The following is a 27,814-nucleotide window of genomic DNA, read 5'->3' as shown; positions in this document are numbered from 1 at the left end:
ATTCCCAGAGGCTTTGGCTCTAAACTAAGGGCCAATATGTAGTTGTTATTAATCGTAATTAATATTGACTACTTATGTGTGTCTTTCTTTCTTTTTTTTTTACAGTTACATTTCAGAGAGGAGATGGTGGACTAATGAGCAATGGAAGGTATACTAAGGAGATTTTTTTTATGGTTATTTTTAATCAGGACTGGGGAAACTCTATAGTAAAAGGCTATTATTGTAATAAATGATCACTTATAAGTCTGAGAATTCCAGGAGGAATTAAATGGCTTACCACAAGGTTTAATGATCTATCTGTTGTGCACTTTAGAGGAATCAAGTCCAGATGTTTCATATCTCCCAGATGCCCCTGAAGAAATTAGTAGTAAATATCACAAGGAATGTGTTCATTTGTTAGCAGGATGTTTATTGCATTAATTAGACATTAGCAAATGAAGTTGCTGTTGTTTAAGACTCCTTATTGGTTCTCACTAAATTGCTGTGAGTGAACAGTTACACATAATCGATCACAAAGTAAATGATTCATGGATGATGAATAGGCTGTAGATTGATAGGACTGGATTCCGCAACTTTGGATACTCAATTGAAATTGATAAAAGCTGATAACAAACCCATATATCCTCATCTATTTTCCCTTTGCCGATATGGAGATTGTAATTAGGCTCTGGTAATAACTTCCAATCTCCCATTTAATCAATATTTTAGCAAAAAGAGATTAGGTCTAATGAGAGCTAGTGGATGTAGCAAGAAAGCAGTTGGATCTTCTTATTGCAGTTTCCATAGAAACACATGTTTCTCTTAGGGATTGTATCAAGAAGGGTCTATCCAAAAAAAGTGCAATAATTATAGATGTTGCTATATCTTTGTAAATATGCCAATAATCTGGAAATGGATCAGAATCCCATCTTTTATATTAAAAATGGAAATGCTTTATTAAATATGATGTGAAGGAAGTTTTCTTTGTAGACTATGCACGTGCTGGATCAGACTAGAGTGGGTCTTTTATCACTTTAAAAAAAACCTGTAATATTCTCCTAATGTTTAAATTTAGGTAACTTGGAAATGTGGTATTGATGAAACAGTATAAATACTGTTCATTAATTTCTCTCAAATTTCTTGCCTCTAAATCAAGCATGAGGGCTCATAACAGGGATTACAGCCTGTAGGGAACAGGTAAATACGGGAGCTGCAGGAACTGAGGAAGCAATAGCCCAAAGTCCTGGTAATGGCTGATACCGAGCAGTCACTCTGAGCAGTTGTTCCCTTGAGGTGCCGATTTATCATCAGACCTTGTTTCAGAATACTGCTATGTTACCAGTTCCCACCAGTTTCAGGAAGGATGACTGAATTCATTTGGATGTCAGCACAATCTCAGACAGGACCCTTCTGCTTCCACTGACAGGGTTGATCTATATACAGCCTTAGTAAACTGCTGAAGTTCCTTAATTCTTGAGAGCCTACACATTTTAATGTGAAAGTGAATTAAAATCTTTAATTCTTTAATCCATTTTAATTCATGAGACAGATGTCCAAATCTCCCATTGAGTTCCATGGATTGATTCCCTTTTAATTCCTGTCTTAGCCGCCCAGGTCTTCTAAATGCTGGCGATCCCAGTTATCCATGGCTTGCTGATTCATGGCCAGCCACGAGCTTACCAGTAAACAACAGCAATACTGGCCCAAATGAGATTGGGAACTTTGGGCGTGGAGGTAAGTTATGTTTTTCAAAATTCTGTTATTTGTTTTCTTGACGTGTTTTGAAAAAGACGCACGAAAGAATATTTTCTTCCATAATTAAATTTAGTGAAACACATGTGCTAATAACACTGTACATTTGCTAAATATTTTATTATAAAACTATTGTGTCTCTATCACCATGCGTAAAACTAAGCTTTTAAGGAAATCATCACTAACCAAAATGATAAATATTCACAATGCATTTTAATTATAGGAGTGTTAGCACAAGGTTATTAAAATCAGGAACTATGCTGCCAACAGGCCTTATTATTTTGGAATAGTCATTTCACTTCTGTGATTCTCATTCAATATATATTCCTTGCACATGTCCTGTGTATCTGGCACTATGGCAGAGAGTAAAATTATAATATCAATGTAAAGAGAGATGGTCCTTACCTTCATACATCATATAAGGAGTAGACACTTAAATAGATGTAACAACACCTTGTCAGAGAGATTTTCTGTAGTTCTACAACTTGGTAACTGGTACCTGAAATAAAAGTCAAAAAGACGCTAATGTGCTAAGGTCTTCAAAATTTGGTACTAGCGTCCTCTCCATAGGTCTTTATAAGGCGAGAGAATTGAGTCTACCATAAATAATGACCACTTCCTCCTCTCCACCTTCTCTCCGGTGATTAGGAAAGTGATGGGTTTAAAGAAAGATGGGACTGGAGGAGTCTCAGGCCCCAGTGTTGAGTTTAGCAGATATATAAGTTTTCCATTGGCAGAGGATTGTGCAGGCTGTAAATGGACTGGAGCCACCTTGCCAGGACCCCACATGGAAGAGCTGCCCACAGGAGTAGGAAAGTTCTATGAATGGAGTATCAGTGAAGCTGATATAGGAAAGAGTGGTAGGGATTTGTCAAGAGTGTGAAAAAACTACCATGGTTTAAGATCTGGAAAATAAGAGCAACATTGATCTATTCAAGAAGTGAATGAATTTCCTGATGACTTGAGTATGAATTGCAGGGCAGAAAAAGTGGTAAGAAATATAAGATAGATAACAGAGGGCCTTCTAAGCCACACAAAGACTTTATAAACTTTGCCCAAGGGATGATTAGAAGCAATTGATGGATTTCAAGAGGAAAAATGCTAGAATGCAAATACCATTTTAAGTCATCCATCCTGCTGCAAGGTGGAGAATGGAGTTACTATGGAAATTTGGGGCAATTAATTAGAAGAGCAGTGTTATAATCCAAAAAATTTTGTGCAAATCCATTGGAGCATTTCTGCAATTCTAGGTAGAATTAATGCAGGAGACCCAGGGCTGAGCTAAACTGTTCTGAGTCCATTATAAGTTTCAGTGGTGGATTTCATATGTATGAGTGTTTAAACATATTGATTTAGGAGTTCCTGACATGGCTCAGCGGAAACAAATCTGACTAGTATCCATAAGGATGCAAGTTCGATCCTTGGCCTCGCTCAGTGGGTTAAGGATCTGGCCTTGCTATGAGCTGTGGTGTAGGACACAGACGTGGCTCGGATCTCTTGTTTTGGCAATAGCTCTGATTTGACCCCTAGCCTGCAAACCTCCAAATGCCCTAAGTGTGGCCCTAAAAAGACAAAAAAATAAAAAATAAAAAAATAAGGGCATTCCCTTCGTGGTTCAGCAGTTAACAAACCCTACTAGGATCCATAAGGATGTAGGTTCAATCCTTCACCTTACTCAGTGGGTTAAGGATCTGGCATTGCTGTGAGCTGTGGTGCAGGTTGCAGATGCAACTTGGATCCTGCATTGCTGTGTCTGTGGCATAGGCCTGCAGCTGTATCTCTGATTTGACCCCTCGCCTGAAAACTTCCGTATGTCACAGGTGCAGCACTAAAAAGCAAAAAAAAAGCAGAAAAAGAAAAAATAAACATATTGACTTAGAAAATTAGTCTCTGGATACTGGCATCTTCTCTTTAAAAATAGAATTCCATTACATATTTGAATATAATTAAAATAATGTTTCACATAATAAACCTACTAATTATTGCACAAGTCTACATTGTGTCAATACTGATTGAAAGAGGGAGCTCTCCCTCCCATTCTTCAAATAAAATGCAGAAAATAACCAGCCCTGTCCAAAAAGTGTGTAATGAGGATTAGATGAATGACTAAATATACAGGTTTAGCACAAAGCTTGACATACAATCAGTGCCTAACAGGCATGATTGGAGCAAATGAGAGCATTGAAAGTAAATTGTATGGCTCCTTAGCATCTCACTTAACCCTCTGTGATCTGCTACATCCCGTTGAGATTCTCACTTGCCCAAGACCCTCTGAAAGAGGCTGCCTCCCCTGGGTGTCCGAACGCTAAGCCTTGCAATTATAGGCTGTCACTTTTCCCTTGGGTAGTTCTGCGCCCAAACATCTACTTCTCAGGAAAGCAAAACACTCCTTTCTGCCCTATCCACTGATTTTGAAATTCTGTTCCCCAAGCTTCTCTCAGTCAAGGAATAGCTACCTCTTTTACTTGTTGTTTTTGTATTAGAATAACATGCCAGGAGTTCCTGTTGTGGCGCAGTGGTTAACGAATCCGACTAGGAACCATGAGGTTGCGGGTTCGGTCCTTGCCCTTGCTCAGTGGGTTAAGGATCTGGCGTTGCCATGAGCTGTGGTGTAGGTTACAGACGTGGCTCGGATCCCGAGTTGCTGTGGCTGTGGTGTAGGCCAGTGGCTATAGCTCCGATTCGACCCCTAGCCTAGGAACCTCCATATGCTGTGGGAGCAGCCCAGGAAATGGCAAAAAGGAAAAAAAAAAAAAAAAAAAAAGAATAACATGCCAGTCTATCTTGATATCAAGAAATAAATGCACAAAGATGGAAAAGTGTTTTGGTTTTGGTTTTTTCTTTTTCTTTTTTTTTTTCGTTTCTAGCAGGTTACATCAACATCTAAAATGTCTCTGTCTAATTTAGCCAAAGGGTACATTTATAGATTTTCAAGGTTTTTCTTCCATTTCCACTTCATTTTCATGCCATGAAAATATTTCACAGGTGGCTATCAAGGCCAAGGCAGAGTTTTTGCAGGGTTTACTGTTTATCTTTTCAGTGTGGTAATAAGCATTTTAAGCATTTACTGTGCACCAAAGAGAGGATTTTTTTGTGCATTTTATTTCATTTCCTTTGCACAATAAATGTAAAAAATAGATAATCATATTTCCACTTTAAAGGTCAAGAAACTAAGGTTTATCAAGATTACTATTTTGAGATCTATGGGTAGAATCCAAATCTATCAGATTTTAAAGCCAAGATGCTTTTATTTATACCACTTAGCAGTTCTTAAGTTGAGATTCACATGTATGATTGTATTCCCATATTCACTTAAAAGAATAATCATGGATGCTGATATTTTTTCCTTTAATAATGTTATACCAATACATGTTTAGATGTAATGGAAGTACTGTTTTAAATAATAAAGTTACTAATTATTTCATACACCTGCATTTTAATAATACAAACTAAATAATTTAACTATACAGTTAAGTACTTTCAGCAAAATAACAGGTGAGGAGTCATGGCAGTACAAACATAAATCCCATATACTCCTGTCCTCAGGTAATTTAAGATACAGGGAAGGAGACAATCATTCATACAAGTAATTATTCCAGATGAAAAGGAATAAAGACATGTACAACCAAGGTGCTGAAAAACTGCAGAATGAATCACAAGTCGTTCCAGCTGAAGGGAAGAGTTTCTATAATTTCTAGGTTTTGGACGCAAATGATAACAAATGCCAGTCAGACAACGTAAAGAACTAAGCAAGGGTAGATGTGGACTGCAGAGTGGAAAATGGAAGGTCTCGCCTAAAGATGGCAGCATGGGTTCAGATCCAGCATCTGTTTAGGTTGGGAAGAAGACTGACCCAGAGCCTATGCATGTGTATTTATTTATATTATATATATATATTACTGGGTCATTTTGCTGTACACCAGAAATTGGCACAACATTGTAAATCAGCCATACTTTAATAAAAATTAAAATTAAAATTAAAAATTTTTAAAAAGACTGACCCAGAGTTCCAAACCATCTTGATATCATCAGATGCTCCCCCTCATGCAAATATTCATGTATAAGCTTCCACTCTTTCAATGTTGGGACATAATTCAATTTATTTTTTGAAAATGTAGGAGTGATCAAATAGCATTTGAAGGCTATGCAGTCCCCAAATCAATAAAGAAGCACTTAGATTTGAAGGCTGACTAATTTCATGCAGCAGAAAGTTTCTATTTCTAGAGCCCTAGCTTTAGTTGGCATGGAATGACATTATGTAGGGTTTTACACTTTTAAACATTTGACCACACAACCATTTTGAAAGCTCTCAGTTGAAGTGGCTCACAATCTAAATCTAAAGCTTTGGAGAGCCTCATTATTCAAGGTGTTGGCAAGTTGGGGTCCCTCTTGGAGAAACATGTGTATCTAGTTAGTGTTCATCAGTAGAGGCAGAAACAAAACTCCAAGAATTTCCCTAGAGTGAAATATCTGCTTTCACGCTGTTGTCATCTTATTAAATATCAAAAGGTTTGGAGACTAAAACTGCCACTGCCACTTGAGAATGAAATATGCTTTTTTGTCATCAAATTTTCTAATTTGTTTACAGCTAAAAGCAAGAAGGGCAAGAAAGTAGTTATAAAATTCTGAAATGAAAAAACAATTTAACTTGCTTATGCTACTTGATGAAATATTATAAGTGTGAATGTTTCATAATCTAACCAATATGCGTTTAAAGCACTTATTTAATAAGGTACATATCTACTTAATTGTAAAACAAGTTAGAATGCCAGACCTCAAAACCTTCAGAAAGGCCTACAGTATACAGTGTAGTGGACAAAATACATTATAAATGTCTTATTACTATTGCTGAAGAAAATAATTTTTGACTTTTGTAAAATGCAAAAGCAAAATTAATCTTTGTACAAGAATCTTTATTTCAAGTACTGTTGGGTATCATTGAATCTAAAAGTTTTAGGATATTTTGACTGCTTCAGTTTTCTCCTTGTACTAATAAGCTGGTTTTGGTACTGAGATAATTTGGTTTATTATTGCAGTACCATAAGTAGTTGAAAGTTTCCCATAATGAAAAAATCAGTTGGGTTGATGACCTCTTGTCCTATGAAGTGTGTGGGCTTTCAGAACATAGAATATTAAGGAGCATGCTATAATCAGATTCCCTTTTAACTCTACATGATTAAAAATAGTATTATTTAGTGGGGCTTCGTGGGGTGTTCTCAGATGCTAGTATCATTCTTCTGAAAAGCAAAGTGCATGCTCAGGAGAGAGATGGCAGTTGTGAATTAAAAAGCATCATGTAAAGATATTTCAGCACACCAATGTAATAAATGGACTGATTGATATTCAGTGTTGCTCCTAAAGTTTAATTTTCCTCTTGCTGTATTACAACTTGAAACTATAATTCTCCACTTCTAAGATTTGGTAGCATAAATTAAACTCACTGATCACTCAGATTGCTTTTTCTATAGTTAAATCCTGCTGTATCGTGCAAATGACTTATTCATGAAAATTTTCCTTTGTTATCTAAGAAAAAAAATTGCTACAATCAGTTACACGCCATTTTTGGAGCTGTGAAATCAACTCAGATAGACAGTGAGTTGAAACTTCAGAAAAAAGTACCTCATAGTTTGGATAGTGTGATTTTGGAAATGTTTGCATCTTTTTAGCAGTTATATTTCATGTCTCTTGGGATAAAGTGGAAAAAGATGCTTTCGTCCATGATTTGTAGATTCACTCTTGTCATTGCTTCTACAATGAGTTAACAATTTCATGGATTCTAAAACAGAATGAACAACTGAAAGCAATTTTTAGTAGTGAAATATACCAAACTTCTCATTCATGGTTGAAGAAAATGGGGGGAGGGGTATGCAGGCAGTGAGATGTGAAGGACGAATGGTAGGCCTGCCTATCACCAAGGCTGATAACTTGGTGATGGCTGTACATCATCTATCCTTCATTGGCTCATGAAGCCCATCTCAGCTGAAATGCAAACGTGCAGCATGACACATTTATTTTTCATCTTCGGTCCTGATAGTTTTGGGCTTCCTGTGCGTCATCAAATTGTTTCATTTCCCTATGTTCACCACAGATGTGCTGCCACCAGTTCCAGGCCAAGGGGATAAAACAGCAACAATGCTCTCAGATGGAGCCATTTATAGCAGCATTGACTTCACAACCAAAACCACTTACAACAGTTCCAGCCAAATAACACAGGCTACCCCATATGCCACGACGCAGATACTGCATTCCAATAGCATACATGAATTGGCTGTCGATCTGCCTGATCCACAGTGGAAAAGCTCAATTCAGCAAAAAACAGATCTGATGGGATTTGGTTATTCTCTCCCTGATCAGAACAAAGGTAACAATGGTAAGTTGGGTCCTTCCTTCCTGAGGAGTTCTTTTCATATCATTTGTGCATGAGATAGAAATTAGTATTTGTTGTTCAGTTTAGTGATTCATCACCAGGTTCACCCCCTAAACTAAAAAAACATACTGGCATGTATTCAGTACCTTGCACAATCCCCACCACCACCACCACCGCCACCGCCGTCGCTCTCACCACACACCAATACCAATCGGTTTCATCCTATTAGCTCTTTTTCCAGAAGTGATCAGTAATTCATCTCAACTTCCATTAGGCAGGCTAGACAAAACATTCCTCCACTGTCCTACGACATCTGACATCTGCTTCTGCGTTGCTAACTGCATGTTCTGCATGGGCTTGTGCTGTGAACTAATCACATGATGCCACTATGACCTCTGCCCTTTAACCCTTAGCCTTACTTTACATCCCTGACTACCGATTGGCTGAGGGATTGTCTAATAGAATGCCACACAACCAGTCACAGGATTTCAGCACCACCAGCTCTCACAACAGCTCAGAGAGGAGTGGCAGTCTCTCAGGTTGGTCTCATTACAGTAAGGAGAAAATATTTGTTTGTCACCAACATATGACCTGTGTTCCTAACAACCGTGAAGAAATACTGGATCACAACTCACTGTCAGACATGTACCTTTCAAATGACAATAACAGTTTACCCTAATGAAATCATGCTTTGGGGAGGAAGGGGTCAAATTCACTGTCACCTTTTATGTACTAATTGTACAAGGATGTATTTACTGAAAAATAGTGCCATTTTACTAAATACTAATTATGGAAGGGCAGATGAGTTTGATCTGCCTTGAACCCTACTAAACAGTCAAGAGAACTTTAGAGTAAAAAGATCACATAGGAAAGTCAACTCCATGGCATGGACACCAAAAGAAGAATTCAACTGAAATTCAAATGATTTTGGAGATTGTTCATATTATTTGAATTCTGGTAATTGACTTCCTATTTTTGGACAGTCATTCCAAAGCGTTATGTAATTAGACTTATTGTCTATTGAATGCTATTATTTAGAGTAAGGTGCTGATATTATGCTAAACAAGAATGTTAATATGGGACATTATTCTTCACATTTCATTTCCAATTCCCCCCCCAAACAATCTCTTATATTGATAGTTCTTTTATGCTAAAAGAACTGTATAAATATATAAAGGATATATATATATATATATATCCTATATAAGTATATAAAGGATATATCAGCTCAACTAACAATCTGTAATGTAGATATTATACAGAAAAACACATTTTACTAAAAAGAAATGTATACCTGTTATAATGAATATCAGTAAGCTTCCCTAGGCCCAAGGATCCTAGAAGGTCCCAAGACACACTCTAACTCCAGTTGTGTATGGCTGATGACTTTATCTGCACATTTTTAATTGATGCCATGACCTTATTTGCTCAGATTTTTCATACTGATGATATGCTGTTTGTTTTTATGAAGGTTTTTTTTTTACCCTCAGGTTCTTAGTAAAAGGTCATAGTGTATCATTATAGCGTGTCACAGGCTACCAGCCATCAAGGCCATGAAGAGTTAACTCTTTTACATCATTAGGGTAACATTTCCTAAATGACTTTTCCTCATAGAACCCTTTCAGTCTGAAAATGTTAATGCATTTTATTCCTTCCAAAATGAGCCATTTGCTCTTCTTACCTAGTGGTAGAATTAGATACATTATAGAATCCAGAATTTTAAACATCCGTTATGATTTAAACTGGCTTAATAATATAGGGAATTTTTTGACTCACCTTATATGTCATTTGTACTGCCACTTATTTATGATGAGTCCCACAATTGTACTGAATAATTAAAAATTTAATTTATCCTAGGCTTATTTCATTCAAGATATGTAAAAATCTCAAGCTATATATATATATACACACACATGCACACACATATATATATACACACACACAATGTACACATATATAATGTATAGAATATTTTTAAAAATCCATATAATGTAAACCATGGCATATAAAACCCATAAATTCTTCATTAAATATTCTGTATATGTTGATTACCACTGAGTTTTAAAGTTAGCTTTTGAGTAGTTGTAAGAACGTGATTCACAATAGTGCTTACTGCTTTTTTGAATTCATTAATCTTCTGAGTGACACTTATATATATCTATGAATTATATTAACTACTTCATCTACATTTGAATACGAAATTACCTAAATCGGTGATAAAAAGCATTCTTTAGGAGATAAGACTGAAGTGATTATTCCCTTTTTAGTTTAGTCAAATTGAGTTTAATATTAGAGTTCGTTTTATTCTTATAATCATAGGGATGTTTCCTAAAGCTGAAGTTTAAGATCAAACTGCCCTATGGATACTGAATTGTATCATAAGATTTTCTTAATTTGTGCCAGTGATAAAACCAATTTAAAATAATCACAATAATAAAGAAAATTGGTCATTCCTGATTATTTGAACAAATTTCTCATCCTCTTTGAAACACTTTATTATTGATTCAGTACATAAGTTTTTAGCACTTCTCTAAAAATTCAAGCATTAAAATGTAAAACTTAGATTTTTTTCAAATATTACCTGCAATCATAATTTTATATGTATACACACAAATATATAGTACAATATCAGTAGTAGTAACTAAATGTTTTTGTATACCAATATTTTTTTTAAAAAACTATAAATTTAACTTGAAAAAGAACTATTTTCTTAATTTTTCTTTACATAGATACCCCTTGTTCAGCATAAGTGAACGTAAATCCAAATATTTATATTTTGAGTTGAAGAGAGATGGGTTAAATATGTTTGTAAGTCATAAAAATATGTTTCCCTAAAACATAATGCAGGTAGTTCTCACTTTAAAATGTTTGAGATCTTTGGTTGCAAGTAACAGCAACTGATTAGATCAAAATATACATCTCAGATAGAGGATTTAATTTCCTTGGCTTATGTTACATGCCACTCATGCTAAGAGCTCACCTCTTCACTAACTGACAGGGTAAACAAAGCATGTTGGTTGATAGTCCTACAAGAGTGCCCACATTGAGAGAGCAGAAATTTCCCCCAAAGAAGGAAAAGTGGATGTTGGATTGGAAGCTCTCACAGATTCCCTCTCTGAATCAGTTCTACTTCCATAGTACATTTTTAAGTCAATTGTTTGGAAGAATTGATAATGGCTTCTTGACCTTGAATAAGGATTTCATTAGAGCTGGATTTAAAGATTCAGAAAATGGAATTTGCAGTAAAGCTGCATTCTGCAGTGTTTTTCTCTTACTGCATGAGTATGGACCACATACTCAGAACTTCCTCCATTTTCTCATCTATAAAATGGAGATTAAAAACTCCCCTATTTCCTGGGGAGTTCCCATCTTGGCTCAGCGGAAACAAATCTGATGAGTATCCATGAGGATGCAGGTTCGATCCCTGGCCTTGCTTAGTGGGTTAAGCATCCAGTGTTGCGGTGGGCTGTGGTGTGGGTCGCAGGTGCAGCTCAGATCCCATGTTACTGTGGCTGTGGTGTAGGCTGGCAGCTACAGCTCTGATTCAACCCCTAGCCTGGGAACTTCCATGTGCTATGGGTGCAGCCCTAAAAAGACAGAAAAAAAAAATTAAATAAAAATAAAAACTCCTCTATTTGTGTCACTCAGTTCTGGTGGTGATCATATAACATTTCTAAAAGTGCTCTCAAAAGTGAAAAAAAAAGCATTGTACATGTATAAACATACAAGGAATAAAAGAGGTTCAACTTAGGGAAAAGCTATACAAAATACATATCCAACCCATTCTTCTTTTAAGTATTGAAACACAGTTCGGGTACTACCGAGAAAGATATGATCCTTTGTTTTTATTTTGGTGTGTTATCAGGAAACGAAGGATTAAGATTCACATGCTTTAAGCACCAAAAATTGCAGACTTAAATTCAGTCAGTTTATTATTTTTATTCTAAGAGTCAGGGTTTTCCTGGGATACTCACTGGGATTGAAGGAGTTGGGCATGGCAAAGGCTTTGGAAATGGAATTGTGTTCACCTGAGACAGAGGAGATGGGAAAGAGTGATCGTAACTGGCATTTATTGAGCATTCTGTACATTCTGAGCCCTTTACATGCATTATTTCTTGTAATCCTTAAAATAACCCCCCCAGAGGGGTAACTTCATATCTTCTTCACATGTGTGGAAATTGAGGTGATATTTTTTGAATGATTTATTAAGTGAGAAACTAGTTTCCACACCCAGAGGTCAAGCTCTTATCCTCAAAGCAGAATATACCTGCTCTCCTTTCTCTTACTACCTCTCCTTCTGTCAAAGATAAAAAGTGAAAGGAAAGGTAAAAGTGCTTAGTTTTCAGGGGTGCCTGTTTAAAAGTATGTATGTGCACACTACCTAGAATACAGACACAATTCCAAAATTGGCAATAGTGTCTATGTCCAGTTTAGCTGTTTCATGACTTTCTGGCACTCAAAATTATTCTTAAATTCCACAATTTTCTCAATTGGCTGATTCAGGTTAATAACTGGTAGAAGAAAGGAGATGAGGTAAACTTCTAAACAATATCTCTATTGTTAGATAGCCCTGATGTAAATATTTGATGCTTACAACTTTTCATTCCATAATGATGAAGTTCAGGGGTCAATAATGTTTTGTTTTTGTTTTTGAAAATAACAGCTATTGACTATAGTGAGAGTAACAGATTTACTTAGATTACCCTGAAATATCTTTTATCATTCTGCTCCAGAAGTACACAATTTTGCCAACTCTGGTCCATTTAGAAAGAATCTTTATGGACTTAATTTTGGAAGAGTGAAAAATACTGCATTGAACAAATGATAAATTTTATTTTCATATTTCACTAAGCTCTGGTAATTCCAGATATGGCTGCCAAGTTACTTTCTGCTCATGTTTTGTGCATGAATACATTTGTATGAAAATAATACTGAAACTGATTACTATATTTCCTTTAATTTTCTGCATTTTTGGAATTTTTAAGAATTATGCTGGGAACTACTCTCACTATATGCAAAAATAATTGTGCCATTCATTAGTTAAAAACTCCATAAAACCTATCATTGTGTAAGATTTACAAGTATGCTCCAGACTGTAGTTGATTGATTTTTATAAGTTACTTTTGAGAGAAAACTGTTACTCTCCTGGATTAATTAAATTGAGTAAATTCTAATGGAAAAGTTTAGCCTGTATTCTTAGGCACTGCATTTTCCACTGAGACAGTTTATGCAAAAGAGCATTATAAACGCACTAAAATCTGACATTTGAAAGAATTTGTTATGGCCCATTATTTCGCCTAACAATGAAAACGTGGAGGCAGCAAACTTGAATAAATCAATAAATGTGCTTTTGCTACTGCAGCCATGTTTTTGGTTTGAATTGCTCTGCAGTTAATGCATTGTGAAAGAAACAATATAATTTTGAGTGATTTATTTAAAAAAAATTTCTGATTGTATTATTTCATTGTTTATAACTTTTAACAACAGTAACATACTGATTCTGGTGTTTTGAAAACATAAGTCTTCCCATCCGATGTACTCTGTTTCTTATGATCTTCTGTATGTCTGAATAGATTTATCATTACTTTCAGGTGGGAAAGGTGGAAAAAAGAAGAAAAATAAAAACTCTTCTAAACCACAGAAAAGCAATGGATCGAATTGGGCCAATGTTCCACTACCTCCTCCCCCTGTCCAGCCCCTTCCTGGTACAGAGCTGGAACACTATGCAGTGGAACAGCAAGAAAATGGGTAAAAAATATTTCATATACCAACAAAATGCCCAGGGCTATACTCTTTTCTCTATTATGCCTTTTTATCTTGATACTGTCTTCTCTTAATGTTTTCTCTGACCCCTTTCCAGTCTGTTCTTTGCTCCCCCCCCCTTATTGTTTGCCTCATTTATATATTTCTAGCTGATAAATACAACACGACACGTATTGAGGACCTAGAATCCTTGGCCATCAAGTGCCTTAGATTGTCTGCAATCATGATAATGCAGCCTCCATTTAAAATATTGCTTGTTAGTTTGAAAGCTAGTAACCCAGAGCTCTGCGAACTAAAGAGCCACTCCTCAGAGGGCTGAAAAGGGAATTAAAATAACCTTCTTCATCATCCCTTGCAGTTCTCTAATGACTTGATGTTTGGCCATAGCAGGGTGCCCACTGTTGAGCTCCATCACAATGGGATAATTGTAGGGACCAGACCAGTGGGTAGGACTTTAATCATCAGCTTTGATGGGAATTTAGGGGTCGGAACAATAAAAGAGGTTCAAGCCAATGCACACCCTGTAACAAAACCTTTTTAAGTTAGAAAATTTCCTTTAAGAGCCTTTAAATGTGACCAGTTTCCTTATTCTTTGCCAAATATCTTGCAAGACTTTGTTTTCCTGTTAGTTTAAGTTCTAATTGATTTTAAAGTAGAAAGATACTGATACTCTTTTTTTAATCCAAAAAAAGTGAGTCAAAAGAAACATAGTCTCTTTTTCTACATTAATAATTCTGAGTGCTAAGTCTTCCTCATAGTTCCTAGATTACCCACTGCATTTGACTGAAACTGAAAAATACAGAATAAAAGAAATTTTTCTTTTTCTAAGTTTTCCTTTATTGACAAGTATGTAGATAGTAAAATATCTCAGTTTATTTAAATAATTGTTTTATTTCCTACCTTGTTTTACATAAAGATCACATGTACATGCTTATAATTTTTTCTCCATCTCCTTTTGTTTTTACATAACTGCTGTCTTGGAGGTCTCCAGATTTATTTTTCTAACTAGAACTTTCTCTGTCACATTTGCTTCCTCCAAAAGACTCTATTTGCCTTTGCTTTTGGTTATATATATATATATATATATATACAAACACACACATATTTATAGACACATATATGTGTATATACATACACACACATATATACTCACTCTATGCATTATATACACAGTCAAATAGCTAGACATGCATATATGTACACATATGCATACCTCCATATTTTTTCTCTATATCTTTCCCTTGAAAGCGCTTCATTTGCTTCTGTGGGATTATAGTTCCCATATGTATGCATATCATTTTTTTTTTAATTTCACATTTAAAATAGGAATTAAAAAGCACATCCTCTTTCTCTTTTTTTAAAAAATAAAAATTTGCACATGATCTTATGTAATACATGTCGATATTATGAATGTGTTAGTGTCACATCGTTCCTGAATGGAGAGCAGAGATATATATTTCACAGGAAAATATTATTACAGGGCTGAGAAATCTGCATTTTAAATGCTATAGTTACAAAATAGGAAAATAGAACTTGTAATCTGGGGAGAGAAAATAGTGCTGTTAAACACAAAAAAGTCTTGAACTCAGATAACATAAAAATTATAGGTAATTTGGAATCTTTCTTTTTCCTTTTCCAAGTCTGCTTAAAATATGTGGACTAAAATAACACCTATTATTCATTAAATTAAAGTAAGTTATTTCAAGTAAATGCTAAACATTCCAAATAAGTGCTAAATGCTCACTTGATTTTGTGGTACAAATCTTTATGTTTTCTGCAAAACATTGTTGATATAAAATATAATTTCCACCTGCCTTAAAATTTAATTTTTAATATTCATCTGGACTACATGATATTTGAGGTTCTTTTTTAAAACATTTTTAAAAATCCATTTAATATTTTAGGCAGGTGAAGGATTATATGTTTTAACTGTATATATCCAGTCTGTGGCATATACTTTAGTTCTTATTCACCTTTGAGTCTTTTGCCTCAAGTACTTAGTTTTCCCTGAAAAAAATTTATCACTCTTAACAAAAATTGTAGTTAAATCTTAGCATATTAGTAAACTGGCACCAAAGTTTAATTTCCTTATTCTGTGGATTTAGAGTTTTTATAAAGATTAACCCTTGAAAGTTATTTTAATTGTTTTTAATGAAAACATCTATTTAAAGTCAATATGGCAAGAGTCATTCTGACTCTTGATTACTAATTTTGGCAATGACATTGTCCATTTCTTGATATGTTATTTATATTTTTGTATCATCTAATGTGAAAACCTTATAATACTGAAATGTTGCTAAATTCAGTTTCAGCTGCTCCCTGCTCAAAAGCCAGTAATTCAAGAGGCAAGTGTCAAAAGAAAGGAAAGATGCTTTAATCAGAAAAGCCAGTAATCCAGGGAGATGGTGGACTCACGTCCCAAGAACAACTCTGAAGTTTCTGCTCAGCCATTCAGTTTTTAAAGGAGATGAAGGGGGGAAAATTTCAGTGAATCATGGAGGCAGGAGGTTGGGTTCTTCATCATTCTCCGATGTGTGCAGGCCGGTTGACTTCTTCAGATGTCATCTTACCTATGTGATCTGCCTGCAGGATTGGGAATAGAGGGCTAGTCATTCTTTAACTTCTTCATTCTTCATTCTTATTTATTTTAATCTAGGAAAAGAATGAACAGGTTAGTCGAGGCATGATGTACTTTCAGGAGAACATAAGTCAGAAGATAGTTTCAATTGCCTGGTGATCCCATTCCTATAATGAGGTTCTTTTAAGTTTAGAGGGGAACAGAAATGAGCAAACAAAAAAGGGGCAAAAGAGCAGTTTCGAAAGGAAAAGCTCTTTGAATATTTTCCGTATTTATCCTCAGGTATTCATGATATTTGAATATCTTACAGAAGAGCTCTATTATCAAATTATTATATGCCTTGATTTGAAACTTAGGCAAGTTTAAAGGTTTCCTGAAATACAAACAACAAAAACTTTAGAAATCATCTCTTTGTTTTTAAAAATTTCTCTTCCCAACAAGCAAAGATTCAGCAATTGTACTTTGTATGGTGTTATGTAGATTTTGTTTTTGTTGGTTTTGACATAACAGAGAACTTATTCAGCACACATTCTTTTTTCAAGTACATAAGAAGTGTTAAGCCTAGTGCCAGGAAGGATAGCAAAAGGGATGAAATAAATAGATACACAAGTAATAAGGAGGATCTGATCCCTGAATCAGGAAACCCACAGGGGAGGGAGGTAGAGACCAGGAACCGTACACACACACACACACACACACACACACACCATTTTGTATGGCAAGCCCTAACTAAGCAATGTGTACAAAATAATAACGTATACAGAAAGGGATGAGCATGTATGCTAGATAAAGCTGGGGCAAGCCCATAGCAGTTGAATTTTGAGAAGACTCTTGGGTCATTTAGTCACAAATAATATCTAGGGTTGGGTGGCAGTTGGGTGCCAGGCTGTGAGCTGGAAGCAGAAAGGACGAAATAATGTGAAATAGTCCCTAACATAGTTTCCACATCAGAATAGAATGCTAACCAGTGACCTCAGTGAAATGTTACTACTGTCACCATTTGCTTTGCAGATGGAGAGTAATTTTCCTAGCTAAAGGCAAAAGAAATAGAAATAAAAGATGAGAAAAAAAAAAAAAAAAAGGAATTGCCCCATTAGTTTTCCTTTAGTATTTCCCACTCCTTTGAAACTATCTAATTCTAGTTAAGGTTACTTACTTTTCCTTTAGTTTTCATTATTCCCTAAGCTTACTCCTCTATTGTAATACTCATCACATTACATTTTATTTGTTTGTCTATCTTTCTGCAGCTGGTTCCTGCCGTATGAGGTTTATAGGGTAGGAGATAATCTGAGAAGGTGTCTTGAGGTCAATTGTGAGGTCTTGTATGTTTTACAAGGATTCTAATCTTTGGATATAGATGATGGATTGAAAGACATGATGTTAGGGCCACATGTGTGGGATATTGCAGCAGAATGACCAATACGATAAAAATGATAAGGGAATAAAATAAGGGCAAACAGCAGCAGGAGGAAAAGAGAGGGATAGATTTTGGAAATACATGTAACACAAAATAATCACAATCTTGAAAAGATTGTCCCTTGCTTTTTATTACAATGTTTAATATTGTTTCTAAGAGCTTAGATACCATCAATTTTCTTTCTAAGTCTTTCTTGAGCCATTTTGCCCCCACAATACTAAATATCGAAAGTTATCAAATCATTGTTCAAATAGAAAAGTATTTGTTAATTCAGTACTGTAACTACAATGGTAAATGTTCTCTCTCTTAATATGCTTCTCTCAGCTCAGGCAAAAATGTATCAAAATGTGTTTGTTCTCAGCTGTACATATATAATGTATTTTAATAGAATCATATGATGCCAAGGAGAATCCGGTAATAATTCAATAGAAAACTGAAGCTTTGTTTTGCTATTGCAATTAGAAATTGGCAGGCTTTTGTGGGTGTTGAACTTTATTGTATTTTTATTAGTAATTTGCTGTTTGTATCTGGCCTTTCACAAGTTAGTTCACATGCAACATTGATTTGTTGTCATCCTGCTCATTATTCACCAGGCAGGACAGATAATATGATGCCTCACACTTCACTGACAGCATGTCAAAGAACAAAAGCTTCTCTTGGAAAGGTTGGCCAAAAGACCTTTGGTTTGGCATTAGAATCATTTTCATAGTCTTTTTATGTTACTACAAGAAAAAGTTGAATTTCCATCACTCAAATAAGATATACATCTGTAAATGTGAAGGAAACTCTAAAAACGAGCTGTCCTTTTCAGAACATTCGTAGAACCATCTGTTGATTTCTTGCCATTCAGAAAATGTACAAAACCTGGAGTTCTCATTGTGGTTCAGTGGAAACAAATCTGAGGAGTATCCCTGAAGATGCAGGTTTCACCCCTGGCCTCACTCAGTGGGTTAACCATCGGCATTGCTGTGAGCTGTTGTGTTGGTCACAGATGTGGCTTGGATCTGGCATTGCTGTGGCTGTGGTGTAGGCTGGCAGCTGCAGATCCAATTCGGCCCCTAGCCTGGGAACTTCCATATGTTGCAGGTGTAGTCATAAAAAGCAAATAAATAGGTAAATGAATAAATAAGAAAATGCATGGAACCTAAGTATCTGTGGTTCTGGAGTGAATTAAGATATGAATACCTCAGAGTTGATGAACAGTTCTGTCTATATGATTTGCATGGTGTCCCAAATTTCTTTCATCTATTCTCTCATGTTCTCCTAGACTTGCTTTTGTCGCCCCCACACATGGGTAGCCTCTGCCACCATCACTATCTCCCCCCAAAATGGTATCTTTTTTAAATTGATGAAACTACATTGAGGCATTGTTATCACCCAACATTCATGGTTGACATTAGGATTCACTCTTGGAGTTGTACAGTCCATCTACAGATGTACACTGAACAGTAGGACAAATGTATAATGATGTGCCCACTGTTGTAGTATCATCCAGCGTAGTTTCACTGCCCTAAAATTCTCTGTGCTCAGCCTGTTCATCCTTCCCTCCCCTTAACCTCTGGAAAACACTGATTGTTTTTACTATCTTCATAGTTTTGCTTTTTCCAAAATGTCATATAGTTGGAATCATACAGTGTAGAGACTTTTCAGATTGTCTTCTTTCACTTGGTAATATGCATTTGATTTTCCTTCATGTCTTATCATGGCTCAGTAACACATTTCTTTTTAGCACTGAATAATATTCCATTATCTGGAGGTGCCACAAGTTATTTATTCATTCACCTACTGAAAGATATCTTTGTTGCTTTCAAGTTTTAGCAATTATGAATAAGCTGCTATAAACATCCATGTGTAGGTTTTTTGACAAATCCATTTTTAAATGGGATAAGTGGAAAGACTCTCAAGTAAATATTCAAGAATCATCTGGATATTTACAAGTTAGTGTTTTGTAAGGGACATCAGGATTAAAGACATACATTTGTAATACTCTGTTTTCAGTTTCTTTGTGAAAATCTTCTATATGCTGGATTCTGTACTAGGTGCTAGAAATGCAGAGTTGAGGATTGCAGAGTTCTTGATTCGAGGAGCTCACAGAATAGTAGGGAAAGGGGGACATGAAACAAATAATCCCAATGTAAAATGTGGAGTGCCCAATATACGTATTATGGGCTTGTAATCAATTCCATGTGATGGGGGCAGAGAGAGCTCACAAAACTGAGGACATGGACTGAACCTTGAAGGAGGAGCAGAAGCTCAAAGTCAGATGATTTGAGAATAGTCATATACTGATCCAGAGTTTAGAAAAGAATAGAGAGGAGGCTGGTGTTGGGGAAATAATGGGAAATTAAGCTAGAAAAATAGGCTGATGAGATGAGGAAGTGTCTTTTAAGTCTATGCTAAGGAGTTTGAACTTTTTTCTTAAATTAGCAGTATGACTGAATAATTTAAACATAGGTGTGATGGGAAAGAAGATTTTAGAAATATAATCCCATTGCCTGGATGGAGGATAGAATAGAAGGGATGAAGATGACATCACAAGAGACTAGGGAAGCTAATGGGCTGGCTTACATCAGAAGCAAACTCATCTGTGATGGGGGGGTAGAGGTGAAGTGTAGAATAAAGATTTGGGAGATATTTAAGAGGCTGAATTTATAGGACAATTTCATCTAAGGACATAGCTTATCTTATCCTTAAGTCTCTTTTTAAAAGTCCTTTGGGATCTATCTGATTTATGAAAATAATAGTGTTACAGAGAAGGTGTAAATTAAAATGCTACTGATTTTGTATTGCAATTACAACATTTTGGATTGATTTTCTATAGTCCCTCACTAGAGTCCCTAAAACATGCTGTTTTTAAAAGTTGTTATTTTTCTTTTTAATATATATTTTATAGGGTTAGGTTTTAAATTTCTGTTTTATAGATTGCAGATGTAGAGGGATAAAAGAATCATCTGTTTCTAATAAAAAAATAAGAAAGTTAAGACAGTTGCAAGGCTATTGAATACATTTTGTAGCACAAAATCTTGATGACTGATGTGTCATATGGCGTAAAGTTTGGCATGGATCTAGAATAAGAGTAAATAAAAATAAACAAACACCTCAGATGAATATTGGCATGTTCTGTTGGTACACAAGGATGAATAAGAGAAGAAATTAGTGAAGTCTACAAGCACTAAATTCATTCACTGTCTTTAAGTAGCAATTTGGTTTTTCCACATGAGTAAATTTGTTGGGAAGTTATCGCCTTTGTAACTACGGGATAACAATTAGCTAAAAAGATCTTTTAAGAATACATTGAGATTTTGAGATAACAGATGCACTGATGATTAGAAATCAAGATAACAGCCAGGTGATTTACTATGATAGCACCAACAACTAGAAATCAGGAGGAAATAAACTGGGAGGACATTTTTGATACTCTTGTGGTTGCCATCCATTGCCAGTGCAATTGTGTGTGTATGCATGTGTGTAAATGTAATGTGCTTTTTTTTTCTCATATAATTTCAGCTATGACAGTGACAGCTGGTGCCCACCATTACCAGTGCAAACTTACTTACACCAGGGTATGGAAGATGAACTGGAAGAAGATGATGATCGTGTGCCAACCCCTCCTGTCCGAGGCGTGGCTTCTTCTCCTGCTATTTCCTTTGGACAGCAGTCCACTGCAACTCTTACTCCCTCTCCACGGGAAGAGATGCAGCCCATGCTTCAGACTCACCTGGATGAGTTGACAAGGGCCTATCAGTTTGATATAGCAAAGCAAACATGGTAAATGCTCTCATTAGGTCAAGGGCCCCAGGCTTTCCATACATGGATGGAGGAAATGTTCTTTCAAACTAAATTCACGGGAGGGTCTTACTGAACTCTACAGCTGGGGTTAGAAATGCTTTTGTTCAACTCCTTAATCATCCAAATAAGGAAATTGACTGATGAAATGTTACATAATTTGACCAAAGTCATACAACTAATTAGAATGAACTGGAGCAAGAATTCAGATCTGCTGAATTTCAGGCTCAAGTGCTTTTGGCTACACCAGAATCTTTTCTCATTTACAGTTTAGCTTCAATTAGCTTATCCTTGAATTCACTTCCAACACCATAATGAAAGGCTCTTTTTAGATTCTTCAAAGTGCTTGTGATTAATTCTGTGTGTGGTTGTGAATATGTAAATGGAAGTTTCTGCAAATCACATATGGTCAGTGTCAGTTATTAAAGACCTACATTGGGCTGAATTAAAGGAGACAGAAAAAGACAACACTATTAGTACAGTAAACACATCCCAAAAAATCCCCTGGAATAAATTACAAATCCAAAATTCTTTTTTTTTTTCTAATCAATGGTAAACTTTCATAACGTATAGCTGTCAGTCTGCTTAAGTAGCCTGTGAAAATATGACCAGAATACAAGTGGAACCAAACACTGTTCTTCCAAACAGTGACATATAGTTTTGAATCTTAAGAATAAAATCTCAGTACCACTGAGATCATCTGTTGATTTACGCATGTGCTTGAAGTTAGAGTAAATTTTTTTGACATAGCATTAGTTTCTTTTTTGATAGTTATAGCTATTGGGATAAGCTGATAATAAGTCTTATTCTCAGTGTTAATGAGCTATTTATTTTAAAAATTCATCTAGGGAGTTCCCGTCATGGTGCAGTGGTTAACAAATCTGACTAGGAACCGTGAGTTTGCGGGTTTGATCCCTGGCCTCGCTCAGTGGGTTAAGAATCCGACATTGCTGTGAGCTGTGGTGTAGGTCACAGACATGGCTTGGATCAGGCGTTGCGGTGGCTGTGGCGTAGGCCGGAGGCTACAGCTCCGATTAGGCCCCTAGCCTGGGAACCTCCATATGCTGTGGGTGCGGCCCTAAAAAGACAAAAAGATAAAAAATAAATAAATAAAATAAAAACACATCTAAATATACAAAGAGATACTAAAACCAGGAGTATCTCTTATACAAACATAGGTTCTTTTCTTAGAAGTGGAGGTTCTTGGACATTTTTCTCAATCATCAGATGTTTTGGCAAAGGTCAAAGACAGTATTAAACAGTATTATTTTGCATCAGTCTACTTTATAAACCACTATTGAAGGTGAAGTCAACTGCTCTAAGAGCTGGAGAATTTCCTTCAAGTTAATGGAATGAAGCCCTTCAGTTTAGTCATTTAAAAGCACAGATTCTATCCCAGTAGTTCTCAGATGAAATCTTCTGGATAATCTGCTACACACACCCCACCCCAAGGCATTCTGATTGCTTGGGCTGGCATTTGACCATGGTCAGCCAGCGCTGGACCATTGCCATTGCCACTTCTTATTAGCTGTATGACAATGGGCAGCTTGCTTAACATTGCTGTGCTTAACATTGCTGTGCTTTAATCCCCCATTTATAAAATGATAGCAGTAAATGACTCATATACAAAGGGAGAGTCCCCCCAAGACCACCCTCAGGTTCAAAATTTGCTAGAAGTATCCGTATAACTGACTGAAATCTATTATACTTGAAGTTATAGTTTATTGTAATGAAAAGATATAGATTAAAATCAGTCAAGAGAAGAAATACATGGAGAAAGGCTAGGAAATTCCAAAGACAGATCTTCCAGTCACCCTCTTCCAGTGGAGTTGTGGAAAGCATAATTTCCCAGCAACAAAGCGTGACGACATGCATGAAGGATTGTCAACCAGGGATGCTAACATGAGCCTTAAGATCCAGAGTCTTTACTGGAGGTCTGTTACATAGACATGGTTGACTATCTGCATGGCTGACCTGGGTCTCTGGACCCTCCAGGTAAGCTGATATCATGTGACTCCAAGCCCCCACCATAACTCATATTGTTAGACTTTATGGAGGAGCCAGTGGCCTTTGGCCTAACAAAACATTTTATCAGACAGGACATTCTAGAGTTTACCTCTTAGAAGTGCAGGACAGGAATTCCTGCTGTGGCATAGAGAATCTGACTGCAGCGGCCTGAGTCACTCTAGAGATGTTGGTTCGATCCTTGGCAGCATGCAGCAGGTTAAAGGATCTGGCCTTGCCAGAGCTGCAGTGTAGGTCACAGCTGCAGCTTGGATTCAACCTCTGGCCCAGGAACTTCCATATGCCATGGATGCAACGATTTTTTTTTTTACTGTGCAGGACAAGGGCCTAACTTCTCTTTGAGCAAAGTCAAAATCCTTATTTCACATCATAGTTTTTTGAAAAATTAAATGAGTTTGCACTTGTACAACACTTAAGAGAGTAACTAGATAAATTAGAGCTGTTATTATTCAGAGGACTTGAGTTTTCACCTAAGTTGTTCATTGCTGTCTTGCCACTCTTAGGAAAATGCCCCACTTAGTGAGTGTTCCACAGACACTTGCTAAATGAGTAAACAAACTAGTTCAGCTCCACCTGTCCAGGTACCCACAAGCAAACCCTGCTTCTCTCTGACAATGCTTCTATTCAGTCAACAATCCTCCAGAATTGGGTCCCCATGTGGGAGGTAGGCCTGCGTCTCCATGTGCTCACACAGGACCTTGCCTACTAGAATGGAAGTGCCTCTCTGTCTGGGCTATGTATCAACATCACAGGAGGAGCATTTAAAAATATTAATCCCAGGCTTTACCCGCAGAGATTCTATTCATACTGACCCATGAAGTGTACAGGGCCTGTCACTAACATTTTTAAATGTAAGGTACTCTTTTTCCCATTCATCTCCTAATTCTGCTGAATTCAAGAAGTTTAATTTCACCCCTAATGTGTCTTTATTCCATAAAGCAATGTCAACAGTGATGTAGACCTAGATTGTTGGTCAGTTCAGTCCTTCCCAGGACCAAAGTGCAAATTATTAAAGAATGAATCATGTATATAAATATCACCTTACATTCTCTTGCTCATGACTTGGCTCAATACATCCCCAATTTCAAAAACAGAATTTGAGGCTACACTCAGAGCAAGATGTTGCTATCAACACTCAAGAGTTTCTGCGATAGTAGTTAGGAAGCTTCCTTACCTTTCAATGAATGAGCTGTGATGAATGCCAGATAATAACTTGGGACCTCAAATGTCTGATCTGTTAAATTAAAGATGTGGGCCATGTAGGGCTGATGATATTGAGGTAGCTTCCAGAACTAATACCTTAGGCTCTTTAACATTGAAAGATCCAGAATCTTGTGAACCTTGCAGTTGGTTAATTAAACATCAAGTGTCCAGCTCTGTGTTTTGCTAACCATGTGATTTGGAACCTAAGTCACTTAAATTTAAATTTAATAAATTCTTCAAGAGAGGTGATAATACAGGTTCTGCCTACTTCACAAGTTGGGTTTAGAGTTATTTATTCTATCGCCACAGGTTTATTTGGCCCACGTCATGTTCTGAACGTGGAGTGCTGAGATGAATCTTCTCTGACTCTGAGGTGGACAAGACAGATGCAGAAATAATTAGTTAGAACACAGAGTAATCGTTCCTCCTCTGAACTGGGTTAAAGTGAAAGCAGCACTTAGTGGTTAATGAACCTGACCAGTACCCATGAGGACTCGGGTTAGATCCCTGGCCTCGTTCAGTGGGTTAAGGATCCTGCATTGCCATGGCTGTGGAGTAAGCTGCCAGCTACAGTTCCAGTTTGACCCCTAGCCTGGGAAGCTCCATATGCCATGGGTGTGGCCCTAAAAAAGACAAAAAGACAAAAAAAAAAAAAAAAAAAATTTAAAAACAGCCACCCAGCCTGATTCCAGGAGATGGGACCTGGGGTGGATCATGCACGAGGCAGGCCTCATAGGGCAGGAGTGTGCTCGTGGTTGGGGGAGGGGTGTATTGGTATGAGGTTTTCATGGGACAGCTCTTCTTTGTAAGAGCCAGCATGTCATGTGGGTTACACAGGCTGACTAGAACTTCGACAAGAAACTGGGAATATAATTACATTCTTTTGGGACAAAAAAAAAAAAAAAAAAAAAAAAAAAGGAAGAAGAAGTCAGCCTTAAATAGATATTCATGATGAATATTCCTATTCTCCTTTGGGTGATTTATTTGTACAAAGATGCTGGATCTGTATTTTTTTTTTTTCCTCTGTGTATCATCCATAAATACCCATTGAAGAATGTAATAGTCTCTATCGTTGTTGTTTTGGCAAGTCATGTATACATAGCTCATTGTCTCTGCTGAAGTGTAAGAAGGCACAGTAAGCTCCAAAATTAGTTAAGGGAACGCAAGAAGACAAAATTAGTTACCGTAGCATGCTGTTTAATTCTTACTACAATTTTGTGGCATGCTAACCAATTCTTTTTTTGTTTTTTCCCTGCCTTCCTATTCTAGGCATGTTCAAAGCAATAATCAACCTCCACAGCCCCCAGTTCCACCATTAGGTTACATGTCCGGAGCCTTGATTTCCGATTTGGAAACAGACGTTCCAGATGATGATGCTGACGATGAAGAGGAAGCTTTAGAAATCCCCAGACCCCTGCGAGCACTAGAGCAGACGCCTGGATCCAGTATGGACAATCTAGACAGCTCTGTGACAGGTAACAGAACTGATTTAATAGAAATCACTGACCCATTTGTAGCATTAAAATGCATCAAAAATCAAATACTTCCTTATGTAAGATTTATTCCACTCCATCTATTTCTGTAACATTTTTAATATGTTAATATTAAACACAAAACTCAAAAAGGATTTGGAAATACTTTTGCTTTGCTGCAAAAATGATAAGAAAATTCATGAATTTTAAAAAGCTTTAAAGACATGAAAGAAAACTCAATTATATCCAGGGCTTTCATGAAAAGTTCACTCTATTGGGGAACCAAGTCTATTACATTAAAAAACTTGACTTTTAGAAATGATATATTTTGTATATGGGGAGCAACATACAAGTGAATGCAATCTTTAAACGCTTCTTGATATTTTACTCTGTAAAAGCATTCTCCGATGAAAATAAGCAAATCTTCAGAATAAGCCTCTCTAAGGTTGCAGAAGGTATTATTTTTAGAGTGGAGGAAATGTATAGCGAGAAAAGCCACACGGTTATACATTTCATGTTGTTGGATCCAATAATTGCTCCTCTTTCAAGAAATGTATTTTTTCTTGTTTACTCCTTTGACTTGCTCTGGTCTCCTTCACTAAGTGATAGATCATTCTCCTAGGATGATCCCAGGGCTGCAACCCATTTGCTAGGATTTAAATTCATCAAGTTGTATTGAAAAACAACTTAAATCCTAATGTGTACACAATGACTCCAGAGAAAAGTCCAAATTCAGTCTTTCTATTCAAGTGGGTATCCCTTCTTTCACGCACAAAAATGCCTCTTACATGACTGTAAATACATAACTGCTGCAAATTTAAATGTTGTCTATGCATGCCCTTGGGTCTTCTCTGTAAACCACCCATTTCTGTATTTACCTTCATGATATCCTTCATTCTAGGAGGCATTTTAACACAGTGCCATTTAGTTCACTTTTACGCCAGCAGCTTCTTAATTTGCACAGATGTTGCACTGTATATTAGAGTTCAGAAACAGTGATGGAAACTGCTTTATGACAGTGATGGAGAAGCATGAGTACCTGTATGTTTCCTCTGCATGACCTCCTGAATTACACAATGTAATGCATGAGCCTACACTTTTGAGGTTTTCTTTTTACCTGGGGGCTATCTGCTGGCAGAGCTAATTAAGATTTAAGAACTGCAGCTATACTGCTGTGATATTAAATCCGGATCCAACTGAAGGTGGCAGAGCAAAAGTTTAAATCTTTGAGTGCAGAGAGCTAACTTATTAGTGCACTATTATGTTAAGCCCCTTTGCCTGAATTTCTGGCATAATCTCCTTCAGGGTAAAATTCTGCATATTTTTGCATATCTCACTAAGGATACTGAATTCTTTTACATGAGGAATGCAGTAAAGAATTGCAACGATAAAAGTCAGCCATAGCCTATGTAGTTCTTTTTATTAAATATTATAATGTCAAAGATGATAAATGCATTTATAAATCAGAAGAA

The 27,814-nt window shown here is 36.4% G+C and overlaps 1 protein-coding gene and 1 long non-coding RNA gene across 51 annotated transcripts in view; one reads left to right on the top strand and one right to left on the bottom strand.

The window, feature by feature from the left end:
• The window catches only part of ROBO2 (roundabout guidance receptor 2), a 1,676,226-nt gene that overhangs the window by 1,625,609 nt on the left and 22,803 nt on the right, over positions 1-27,814 (top strand). For 27 of the 50 annotated variants that reach the window (XM_084991705.1, XM_021071405.2, XM_084991685.1 and 24 more), the window contains 6 exons: positions 106-148; positions 1,586-1,713; positions 7,820-8,101; positions 13,690-13,846; positions 21,364-21,624; positions 26,140-26,345. In XM_084991705.1, coding sequence (XP_084847831.1) covers positions 106-148; positions 1,586-1,713; positions 7,820-8,101; positions 13,690-13,846; positions 21,364-21,624; positions 26,140-26,345 — 1,077 coding nt within the window. Of the gene's footprint in view, positions 1-105; positions 149-1,585; positions 1,714-7,819; positions 8,102-8,511; positions 8,638-13,689; positions 13,847-21,363; positions 21,625-26,139; positions 26,346-27,814 lie in introns of all 50 variants that reach the window. The other 23 variants (XM_084991702.1, XM_084991700.1, XM_084991678.1 and 20 more) reach the window with 1 other exon arrangement.
• Positions 55-3,597, bottom strand: LOC146397811 (uncharacterized). Its single transcript, XR_014824985.1, has 2 exons — positions 3,402-3,597; positions 55-3,270 (listed from the first exon to the last, which is right to left on the bottom strand). It is a non-coding gene; the product is annotated as an uncharacterized LOC146397811 (long non-coding RNA).

This window comes from Sus scrofa, chromosome 13 (genome assembly GCF_054392235.1).
Source record: "Sus scrofa isolate SSC_HxYL_T2T_F1_AM1 chromosome 13, Sscrofa_HxYL_maternal_Yorkshire_Landrace_v2.0, whole genome shotgun sequence".
Taxonomy (NCBI): Eukaryota; Metazoa; Chordata; class Mammalia; order Artiodactyla; family Suidae; genus Sus; species Sus scrofa.
This window is presented reverse-complemented; position numbering and strand designations above follow the sequence as displayed.